General features: G+C 43.1%; 1 protein-coding gene across 1 annotated transcript in view; it reads left to right on the forward strand.

Moving 5' to 3' along the window:
- Window positions 1–6,454: 6,454 nt before the first annotated feature.
- Window positions 6,455–12,071, forward strand: part of PHLPP2 (PH domain and leucine rich repeat protein phosphatase 2) — a 66,812-nt gene continuing 61,195 nt past the window's right edge. Inside the window, exon 1 of the mRNA XM_082270709.1 lies at window positions 6,455–6,570. Within this exon, the coding sequence (XP_082126835.1) occupies window positions 6,472–6,570 (99 nt within the window). The 5' untranslated portion in view covers window positions 6,455–6,471. The remainder of the gene's footprint in view (window positions 6,571–12,071) is intronic.

Raw genomic sequence — 12,071 nt, forward strand, 5'->3', positions numbered from 1 at the left:
AAATTACAAACATAAATGTTTAAACAGAGAACAAGAAAGTCCTCCAAAGCAGTCCTTCGAAAATGTCCACTGAATAGCCATTTAGAACCACCTTGAGTGTGCTCAAAACCATGCACTGATGCCAAAAATAAGTTATCCTCTAACCAACATGGATTGATTTACTAAAACTGGAGTGCAAAATCTGGTGCAGCGCTACATGGTAGCTAATCGGCTTCTAACTTCACCTTGTTCAATTAAGCTTTGCCAAAAAAAAAAAAAAACATGGAAGCTGATTGATGTCTACACAGATAATCAGACTTCAGGATCCCAATCCTCTGACACTTGGGTATCGCAGGCAAACTCCCAGGGTGATGGTCTCGCTCCACGAGAGCAAAGAGTTACTTCTCTAGAACATAGAAATCAAAATAGGAAAAAAGCCACCATCTAGTGTAGTAAAGACCCTTTTTTCCAACTCTTTCTCCACAGAGATTGGAAACCGCCAAAAATATATTTTTTTGCACCCCAAGCATGTATTAAGTCTTGTACCTATGGATAGAGTGTAGAGCGATTCATACAAAACACGTCTTTTTGATGACGAAATGCGTAGGGTCGATCTACGCGTGTAGTATCCTCGCGTAGAAGATCGCGCCCATCTTGTTGGTGTGAAACTTCTGTCATTTTGTGATATGCTGAATCAATTTTGATCTATGTGAGTGCATTGAGTTTATAATAAATGTGAAAGTTCTTTTTTGCATCCTAAAGGCTCTAAAGGACTCAAGACTCCATGCTCCCCTGTTGAACTTATTGGGCCTGGGCCTTGTACAGGATGGCCGGTGCTACCCCCTTATCAGTGGGCCTGCAACTAAGGGGCTAGCCAGTCAGTCAAAGACTCAGAATAAGAGTTTTAGTGGCTTGTCGGCTCAGAAGCCTCTAATGCTGTGGGTAATCAGATGCAGAAGAAGGCACGGAAGCACGCTTGTGATCTCTGCCAGCAGAATCTGCAAAAACCTGGGTGCTTTGGGCCATAAAGTCTGTCATGTCTGTAGTTAAAAACCTCAGCTGAAAAAAAAAAACAAAAGAAGCAGTCACCCAATACAGCTAAAGAGGACTCTGGTGACAGAATAGGCCAGCTTTTCTCAACCTTTTCAACACAGAGGAACCCTTGAAATACATATTGAACAATATAATAGCGCACACATACACAGAAAGAAATGGTTTTCAAAGTTTGCAAGGCTATTTAAAAACACCTGCTCTTCTATATTAAATATGGGGATTTAGTCCCACCATATGGCCATATTGTGCTTAAGCCCACCACTACGTCAAAGTACCCCCATTTTCAGTGGGTCCTACACTATTCATAGAGAAGATAATCCCACTTCTCAAAACCATAGGGCAATACTCACTCCTGTCATAGGAAAAGTTTGCAGGATGCAGACTCCTCTGCTCAAACTGCAATGAAGGGACACCTCCTGGAACTACTTACAGGTGGACCATGCTGATGAGGTTTTGGTGTGGGAGAGTGGGGTGCTCCGCCCATAAGTCTGGTCAGGACTATACATGAAACAAAAATGATATTGGGGGGCACACCCTGAAAACGCACAATTCTCTGGTTGGTGCTGCTAAAAGACCAATGTTGAACAATATAATAGCGCACACATACACAGAAAGAAATGGTTTTCAAAGTCATTGGTCTTTTAGCAGCACCAACCAGAGAATTGTGCGTTTTCAGGGTGTGCCCCCCAATATCATTTTTGTCCCTTGAAATACATTTCTGGTCTCGGGGAACCCCTGCTAAATATTTAAAATCTACAACTCATGACACATTAGTGCAGGGTTTCTCAACCAGGGTTCCTCCTGAGGTTGCTAGGGGTTTCTTGAGAAATGGGCAATTTCTGCCTCTCCGATAAGTTCCCAATGACACCATTGTTCCTTTTAGCTATCTGTAAAGGGGGTAATTCTTCCCAATGATAAGAATAAGGAGTAAGAATAGACCGATATGGTTTGTTCAGGGCCGATCCCGATATTTTGGCCATTGTGTATGGGTATGGGCCGATATTTTGTACATTTAAAGTTTTGAAAAATAGACAATTTTTGACACAAATCTGGTACTGATCATGTTAATTTTTGTTTAATGCTTAATGGCTGGCTTGCTGGCACCCTGTGGTGGGTGGCTGGCTGGCACAGGGGCTGTGGGTGGCTGGTACAGGGCCTGTGGGCAGCTGGCTGGTACAGTGCCTGTGGCTGGTACAGGGCCTGTGGGTGGCTGGCACAGGGGCTGTGGGTGGCTGGCTGGCACCGGGCTGCTGTGGGTGGGTGTATGGCTGTGATACACTCCCGTGAAACTAGTACCGACTCCAGACAAGGCTGTCCAAGACGAGGGAGGCGGCCTAAGAAGGCAGAATGACGTCACAAAAATATCGGCAATATTGGCCAGTTCCCTGACGATAATCGGTCTATCCCTGTTAAGGAGCATTCTTCCCATTGACTGTCACACTAATGTGTCGTAAGTTGTAAATTTTTAGTTTTTAGCAGGGGTTCCCCAAGACCAGAAATTTATTTCAAGGGTTCCTCTTTGTTGAAAGGGTTGAGTAAGATGCATTAGTGTGACAGTCAGTGGGAAGAATGCTCCTTACTCTTGTCATCATTGGGAAGAATTACCTCCTTACAGATAGCTAAAAGGAACAATGGTGTCATTGGAAACTTATCTGAGAGGCAGAAATTGCCCATTTCTCAAGGAACCCCTAGCAACCCCAGGAGGAACCCCGGTTGAGAAACCCTGCGTGAGTTGTAGATTTTAAATATTTAGCAGGGGTTCCCCCGAGACCAGAATTTTATTTTAAGGGTTCCTCTGTGTTGAAAAGGTTGAGAAGGGCTCAAGGAACCCCTAGCAACCTCAGGAGGAACCCTGGTTGATAAACCCTAATGTGTCATGAGTTGAAGATTTTAAATATTTAGCAGGGGTTCCCCGAGACCAGAAATTTATTTTAAGGGTTCCTCTGTGTTGAAAAGGTTGAGAAGGGCTCAAGGAACCCCTAGCAACCTCAGGAGGAACCCTAGGGTTCCACGGAATCCTGGTTGAGAAACCCTGGAATAAACTCTAGGTGAGAAGAAAGCAACAAGATTCCTGGCTGCAGAGGTCCGCATTAGGGGACTCAATGCAATCAACCCCAGGACTGGGAGGAGCTTAGGGTTCCCCATTAAAGTGGGACTGGGAAGTGATCCACCACTTGCTTTTACCAAAACAGTCTGGAATGAGCCCTGTGTGGAACCCAGTGCCCGAAGGTCACTTCTAGGCTATCCCCGTAATGTCCAGTCCAGCTGCAGCCCTGTAGAAAACAAGTTTAGGAAGCCTGCTCCAGATAGCTGCAATAAAAGAGGTCCAGCTTTAATAGCGATGTAGAGAAGAGTCTTCAAGAAGTCAAATCTTGAAGAATAAGAAAAAAAAAAAAAGGTGGTAGGAAAATGTCCAAGTCTCCTGTAGGCAGCAGTATAATACAAAGGTGAAAGACTTCCTATGCGCCTCAATGGAAGTCAAAGATCAAAGAAATAAAACCTCTTATGACTACACTACCAGCATTTTCAAGCCTTTTGCAACTCTCAGCAATTCTGGGAAACTGTTAAAGTAAATGTCTGTGCAAAAAGAAAATATGCAGACTCATCATGGTAATAATACCTGCATATTTTCTTATGTTTTGTCTATTTAAAGCGGTTGTAAACCGCTGTTTTTTTCTTTAAAGGCATAATGTACTAGTATGCATCGCATACTAACACATTACCTGCAACTTACCTGCAAATGAAGCCCTCCAGCAATGCAATGTAATCACTAGAGGCAGCGTCCATCTTCACCTGGGTCTGCGGTCTCCGATTGTGTGACATCAGTGATGAGGTCACTCCCGCGCATTCGCAGCGGAGCCGTGATTCAAGGCACAGATATCTGAAGGACCGGCGCGGGTGGGCGTTCCTTCAGAGCGCATGCACCGATGACGTCATCAGCTGCATGTAATGTAAATAACTCCTAAAGGCCCCTTTCACACTTGTTCATCCTAAAAGTCGCGCGATTTTGATGTGATCTTGCCACGATTTTGACTGGACTTGAAGCAATGTCTATGTATATGGACCTCAAAACGCATCAAAGTCGGACCAAAGTAGTGCAGGGACTACTTTGAAGTCGTTGCAACTTTAAGTCGTACAGATATGAACGCTACTCATTGGAAATCATGGAGTGATGACTTGTCATGCGACTTTGCAGTCCCAAATCACAAGTGTGAAAGGGGCCAAAATGGTACACGATTTAGGAGATATTTACAGTACCTGTAGGTAAGCCTTTACTTCCTCGTTAACCACTTCTGGACCGGAAGATTTTCCCCCTTAATGACCAGGCCATATTTTGCAATTCAGCACTGCGTTACTTTAACAGACGATTGCGCGGTCGTGCAACGCTGTACCCAAATAAAATTGATGTCATATTTTTGCCACAAACAGAGCTTTCTTTTGGTGGTATTTGATCACCTGTGCGATTTTTATTTTTTTTTTTTATTTTTTTGCGTTATACACAAAAAAAGAGCGACAATTTTGAAAAAAAATATATATATATTTTTTCATTCTGATATATAACATTCCCAAAAAAAAAGTTTAAAAATCTAAATTTTTAACATTTTAGGTCAATATGTTTTCTGCTACATATTTTTGGTAAAAAAAAAATCACAATAAGTGTATTTTGATTGGTTTGCGCAAAAGTTATCGCGTTTACTAACTACGGGAAAGATTTGTAATTTTTTTTTTTTTTTTTTTACTAGTAGTGGCGGCGATCTGCTTTTTTTTTTTTTTTTTTTTTTTTTTTTGCGGGACTGTGACATTGCGTCGGACAGATCGAACCCCTAACTGACATTTTTGACACTTTTGGGGGTACCAGTGACATTACTACAGTAATCAGTGCTATAAATATGCACTGTTACTGTAATAATGACGCTGGCAGAGAAGGGGTTAACTTTATTAGAGAGCAAGGGGTTAAGTGTGTCCCTAGGGGTGTGATTCTAACTGTCAAGGGGCGTGGCTTTTGATGTAACCACAGAGACATATGATCCTACATAGCAGGATCGTATGATCTCTGCTGTTACATCAGGGAGAATGACAGGCGACTTTGTTTACATCAGCCGCCTGCCTTTCTCCCTCTCCAGCGGGAGATTGTGAGTAACCGGTGGTCATCGGAGCAGCCGGTCACACGCGCGGTGATCACTGTGAACGAGCGGGGGCGGGAGCGCGTCTCTGGCAGGGCGCGCTCGCCCCCTATTGGCTCGCAGGCAAGTGACGTACCGATACGTCACTTTGCCCAGGAGGGGCTGGTCGCCGCAGTATATGTACTTGCGGCGGTCGGCAAGTGGTTAAAGTAACGCAGTGACGAATCGCAAAAGAATGGCGTTAAAATCTTCAGGACTTAAAGTGGATAAAAATACGCTCATTGAGAATTTTTTATTTGTCAAAGACATGTAGCTAAATACATTTTGGCCTAAATATATGACAAAAATGTCAATTTTTCGCAAATTTTTTTTATTTTTTTTTATTTTTTTTTATTTTTATAAATATCGCAAAAAATAAAAATCGCACAGGTGATCAAATACCACCAAAAGAAAGCTCTGCTTGTGGGAAAAAAAGGATGTAAATTTTGTTTGGGTACGGCATTGCACGACCGCGCAATTGTCAGTTAAAGTCGCGCAGTGCCGAGTTGAAAAAGGGGCCTGGTCATTAAGCAGCCAAATCTTCCGGGGCTAAAGTGGTTAAGGCTGGACATGGCGGGTATCGTATTTACTCTGAGCATCCTCATCTTTTAATATTTTTACTAAACATTGGGTATTATATTGTGTTTGAGCTCTATAAAATAAACTTTATTTGAATCATTTGAAATATTATACTGAAATTTTGTGTTTTATAAACTGTTGTGCAAAAAAAAAAAAAAAATGGTACAATTACCATTTTACGCTTGCTATTAGAAAAAAAAAAAAATCATGTTTGGGGGTTTTAATTAATTAAAAAAAATGTATTTTAAAATGTATTTTAAATTAAATTTAAAAAAATGCAAACTAGCTCTGGTAGCAAAATGGTTAAATGATCATGCATTTTAGGGGAGAGGGTAAAAAAAAAAGAATGTGACACACTGAGACATTAATTGTCGCAGGACTGGATCTGACCACTCTGACAGCCAGCTTCCCCATGCCCCCCTGTCCTCCAGCTGCCTGGCAGCAGTCGCTTCCGGCGCTCCTCTGACGTCTTGGCGAAGGGCAGGGAGGCTGACAGGGTGCCCCCCGCCGTGCCCTCAGCAGACATGGCCGCCGCGGGCATAGATACCTGCAGAATGGCTACTACGCAAGATGGGCGGAGACTTGGTGGAGATTGGCAGAGCGTGGGCTTCGCTGCTTCGCCATTGGTCGCTGTGCTCAGGCTGGGGGGCGGGGACGGCCTCCTGCTGTCAGTCGTTCAGTAAGCGGAGCCGTGGAAATGGACGGCCGGAGGTCGGTGCCGGGACCCCCCGGGGAGGGAGGGCCGGAGCCCAACCGGACCAACGGAGCCCGGGGGGCCGCCATCCGAGTGCTAAAGGTGAGGAGAGAGCGGGGGCTGTGTGACGGAGGCCGGGCACTGCCAGTCCAGGACACCCACCCGGCCATGTGTGCCAATATATCCTCCATATCCTAAATACACCTGTATACTGACATCTATTCTATATACACCTGTATACTGACATCTATCCTGCATTCACCTGTATACTGAGATCTATTCTACATACACCTGTATACTGAGATCTATTCTACATACACCTGTATACTGAGATCTATTCTACATACACCTGTATACTGAGATTTATTCTGCATACACCTGTATACTAATATATATTCTGCATACACCTGTATACTGAGATCTATTCTGCATACACCTGTATACTGAGATCTATTCTACATACACCTGTATACTGAGATCTATTCTGCATACACCTGTATACTGAGATCTATTCTGCATACACCTGTATACTGAGATCTATTCTGCATACACCTGTATACTAAGATCTATTCTACATACACCTGTATACTGAGATCTATTCTGCATACACCTGTATACTGAGATCTATTCTGCATACACCTGTATACTAAGATCTGTTCTACATACACCTGTATACTGAGATCTATTCTACATACACTTGTATACCGAGATCTATTCTGCATACACCTGTATACCGAGATCTATTCTGCATACACCTGTATACTAATATCTATTTTATATACACCTGTATACTGATATCTATTCTGCATATACCTTTATACTGAGATCTATTCTACATACACCTGTATACTGAGATCTATTCTGCATACACCTGTATACTGAGATCTATTCTGCATACACCTGTATACTGAGATCTATTCTACATACACCTGTATACTGAGATCTATTCTGCATACACCTGTATACTGAGATCTATTCTGCATACACCTGTATACTAAGATCTGTTCTACATACACCTGTATACTAAGATCTGTTCTACATACACCTGTATACTGAGATCTATTCTACATACACCTGTATACTGAGATTTATTCTGCATACACCTGTATACTGAGATCTATTCTGCATACACCTGTATACTAAGATCTGTTCTACATACACCTGTATACTGAGATCTATTCTACATACACCTGTATACTGAGATCTATTGTGCATACACCTGTATACCGAGATCTATTCTACATACACTTGTATACCGAGATCTATTCTGCATACACCTGTATACCGAGATCTATTCTACATACACCTGTATACCGAGATCTATTCTGCATACACCTGTATACTAATATCTATTTTATATACACCTGTATACTGATATCTATTCTGCATATACCTTTATACTGAGATCTATTCTACATACACCTGTATACTGAGATCTATTCTATATACACCTGTATACTGAGATCTATTCTGCATACACCTGTATACTGAGATCTATTCTGCATACACCTGTATACTGAGATCTATTCTACATACACCTGTATACTGAGATCTATTCTGCATACACCTGTATACTGAGATCTATTCTATATACACCTGTATACTGAGATCTATTCTGCATACACCTGTATACTGAGATCTATCCTGCATTCACCTGTATACTGAGATCTATTCTACATATACCTGTATACCGACATCTGTTCTACATACACCTGTATACTGAGATCAATTCTGCATACACCTGTACACTGAGATCTATTCTACATACACCTGTATACTGACATCTATATACACCTGTATACTGACATCTATATACACCTGTATACTGACATCTATTCTATATACACCTGTATACTGACATATATTCTGCATACACCTGTATACTGAGATCTATTCTGCATACACCTGTATACTGAGATCTATTCTGCATACACCTGTATACTGAGATCTATCCTATATACACCTGTATACTGGGATCTATTCCCTATACACCTGTACTATATAGCTATATGTGCACAAATCTGTGATAGAAACCACAATATACCTGTGTTCAAGTGTTTTTTGTACTACAGGCAGCCATGTATGCTGGGATCTGTTGTGTATACACCTGCGTACAGGGATCTATTGTATTGTGAACCAATGTTCAGGTGTACTACAGTCATGTGTTTACAGAACTATTATAAACACCATACCTGTGCACCATAACATACCTGTGTCCAGGTGTTCTCTGTACTACAAGCAGCAATGTGTGTATTTATCTTATATAGAGACTGCTGTGTTGCTATTTCTGGGTGTCCCTAATATTTCAGACAACCATATGTGTACTAATTTATTATATGTATCATATAATGTACCATATACGGGTGAATAACTGTTATCTGTAGTATAGACAGTCATATAGCGATCTACAGATCTAATCTATTGCCGGCAACATCCATATACCTGCTGGTCTCAGACAGGTGTCTGTGTACAGATGAGATGTGTTGTAGGGACCACCATCCTATTCATGTGTACAGGTGGCAGGTGTTGTAAAGACTACCTTCCTATACCTGTGTACAGGTGGGAGGTGTTATGGGGAGCGCCGTCCTATATCTTTGTACAGGTGAGAGGTGTTGTAGAGACTACTGTCCTATACCTTTGTACAGGTGGCAAATCCTATATCTGTGTACAGGTAGGAGGTGTTGTAGAGACAACTGTCCTATACCTGTGTACAGGTGGCAAATGTAGAGGAGGCAATCCTATACCTGTTTACATGTGGGAGGTGTTGTAGGGACTGCTGTCCGATACCTGTGTAAAGGTGGGAGGTGTTGTAGAGACTGCTGTCCTATACCTGTGTAAAGGTGGGAGGTGTTGTAGAGACTGCTGTCCTATACCTGTGTACAGGTGGGAGGTGTTGTAGAGACTGCTGTCCTATACCTGTGTACAGGTGGGAAGTGGTGTAGAGACTGCTGTCCTATACCTGTGTAAAGGTGGGAGGTGTTGTAGAGACTGCTCTCCTATACCTGTGTAAAGGTGGGAGGTGTTGTAGAGACTGCTCTCCTATACCTGTGTACAGGTGGGAGGTGTTGTAGAGACTGCTGTCCTATACCTGTGTAAAGGTGGGAGGTGTTGTAGAGACTGCTCTCCTATACCTGTGTACAGGTGGGAGGTGTTGTAGAGACTGCTGTCCTATACCTGTGTAAAGGTGGGAGGTGTTGTAGAGACTGCTGTCCTATACCTGTGTACAGGTGGGAGGTGTTGTAGAGACTGCTGTCCTATACCTGTGTAAAGGTGGGAGGTGTTGTAGAGACTGCTCTCCTATACCTGTGTAAAGGTGGGAGGTGTTGTAGAGACTGCTCTCCTATACCTGTGTAAAGGTGGGAGGTGTTGTAGAGACTGCTGTCCTATACCTGTGTACAGGTGGGAGGTGTTGTAGAGACTGCTGTCCTATACCTGTGTACAGGTGGGAGGTGTTGTAGAGACTGCTGTCCTATACCTGTTTACATGTGGGAAGTGGTGTAGAGACTGCTGTCCTATACCTGTGTACAGGTGGGAGGTGTTGTAGAGACTGCTGTCCTATACCTGTGTACAGGTGGGAGGTGTTGTAGAGACTGCTGTCCTATACCTGTTTACATGTGGGAAGTGGTGTAGAGACTGCTCTCCTATACCTGTGTACAGGTGGGAGGTGTTGTAGAGACTGCTGTCCTATACCTGTGTAAAGGTGGGAGGTGTTGTAGAGACTGCTGTCCTATACCTGTGTACAGGTGGGAGGTGTTGTAGAGACTGCTGTCCTATACCTGTGTAAAGGTGGGAGGTGTTGTAGAGACTGCTCTCCTATACCTGTGTAAAGGTGGGAGGTGTTGTAGAGACTGCTCTCCTATACCTGTGTAAAGGTGGGAGGTGTTGTAGAGACTGCTGTCCTATACCTGTGTACAGGTGGGAAGTGGTGTAGAGACTGCTGTCCTATACCTGTGTACAGGTGGGAGGTGTTGTAGAGACTGCTGTCCTATACCTGTATACAGGTCTTCCTGAGCCCAGGGACACTTGTACCTGTGTAGCGGGTTATCTGTAGTAGAGACACTCCAGCTTTTATTTGTAGTTGTGCCCTGTCATTGTCACTGCCATATACCTGTAATGTACCTGTATACAGGTGTTCTCTCTTTCAGCGACATATCTATTTACAGGGGGCCAATCGATACAAAGACAACCCTCCTCTACCTGTGTCCAGGTGTTCTATATTAGACATACACCTGTATACAGCTGTTAGTGTCATTATACCGGTGACCTGTGGGGTCCCCCAAGGCTCAGTCCTGGGACCAACCTTGTTAAATTTATTCAAAAACAGCATTGAGGACGGGATCAGTAGTTCGTTATCAGTTTTTGCAGATGACACAAAATTGGGCAGGGCAATAACTGCACAGCATGAAGCAGATATCCTACAGAATGACCTGGACAAAATAACAGAGAGGGCAACGACATGGCAAATGAGGTTTAATGTGGGGAAGTGTAAGGTTTTGCACTTGGGGACTAAAAACATAAAAGCACAATACACGTTAGGGGGGAACCTTTGGGGGAGTCAAGAATGGAGAAGGATCTGGGAGTCTTGGTTGATGATAGATTAGGCAATAGCATGCAATGTCAAGCGGCAGCTGCCAAAGCCGGCAGAATATTAGCATGCATAAAGAAAGGGATGTATTCCAGAGATAAGACTATAATCCTTCCACTTTATAAAACTCTGGTCCGACCGCATCTGGAGTATTCTGTCCAGTTCTGGTCACCAGTCCTCAGGAGGGATGTGTTGGAGCTGGAGAGAGTCCAGAGAAGGGCAACTAAACTAATTAGGGGATTGGAGGACCTTAACTATGAAGAGCATCTACAATTTCTTAATTTATTCTCCCTGGAGAAGAGACGCCTGAGAGGGGACATGATAGCAATTTATAAATACCTCAATGGTGATCTCAGCATAGAAAAAAATCTATTCAGTCACAAGGATTGCATGAGAACTCAAGGACATACAATGAGATTAGAGGAGAATCGGTTTAACCTCAGGCAACGCAGGGGGTTCTTTACTGTTAGGGCTACAAGATTGTGGAATTCTCTACCACAAGAGGTGGTTTCTGCAGGAAGTATGGTGGCTTTCAAAAGACTCTTAGATGTACATCTCAAGGATCAGAACATTCAGGGGTATGAGAGATGATTACGGTCACGCGCGCCTACACAGGTTGAACTGGATGGACGATTGTCTTTATTCAACCTCACCTACTATGTAACTATGTTTTTTTAACCACTTCAGCTCCGGAAGGTTTTACCCATTGACCAGGCCATTTCTCTTTCGTTCATTGACGGACACAGCTCCTGATTCATCTTAATCATTGGGTTATACTGCCCCCTACAGGAAAAGGACACTAGACAGGAAAAAGCTTGACCACGCTTATGGGGAAGTCCCAGGGGGTATACACCCACTTTCAGCTATAGGCACTCAGTTTTTTTTCTGCCTAGTCAGGAGTAAGGGCCTAGTTCCTTGCTAGGATCTCTGGTCCTGGCAATTTTTTTTTCTTTTTTAATGGAATTATTTCCTATCTTTGTTATTTTGTTCCTGTGAGAATCTACAATCAATTGCCAAT

Source organism: Pelophylax lessonae (assembly GCF_965119305.1).
Source record: "Pelophylax lessonae genome assembly, chromosome: 10".
Classification (NCBI taxonomy): domain Eukaryota; kingdom Metazoa; phylum Chordata; class Amphibia; order Anura; family Ranidae; genus Pelophylax; species Pelophylax lessonae.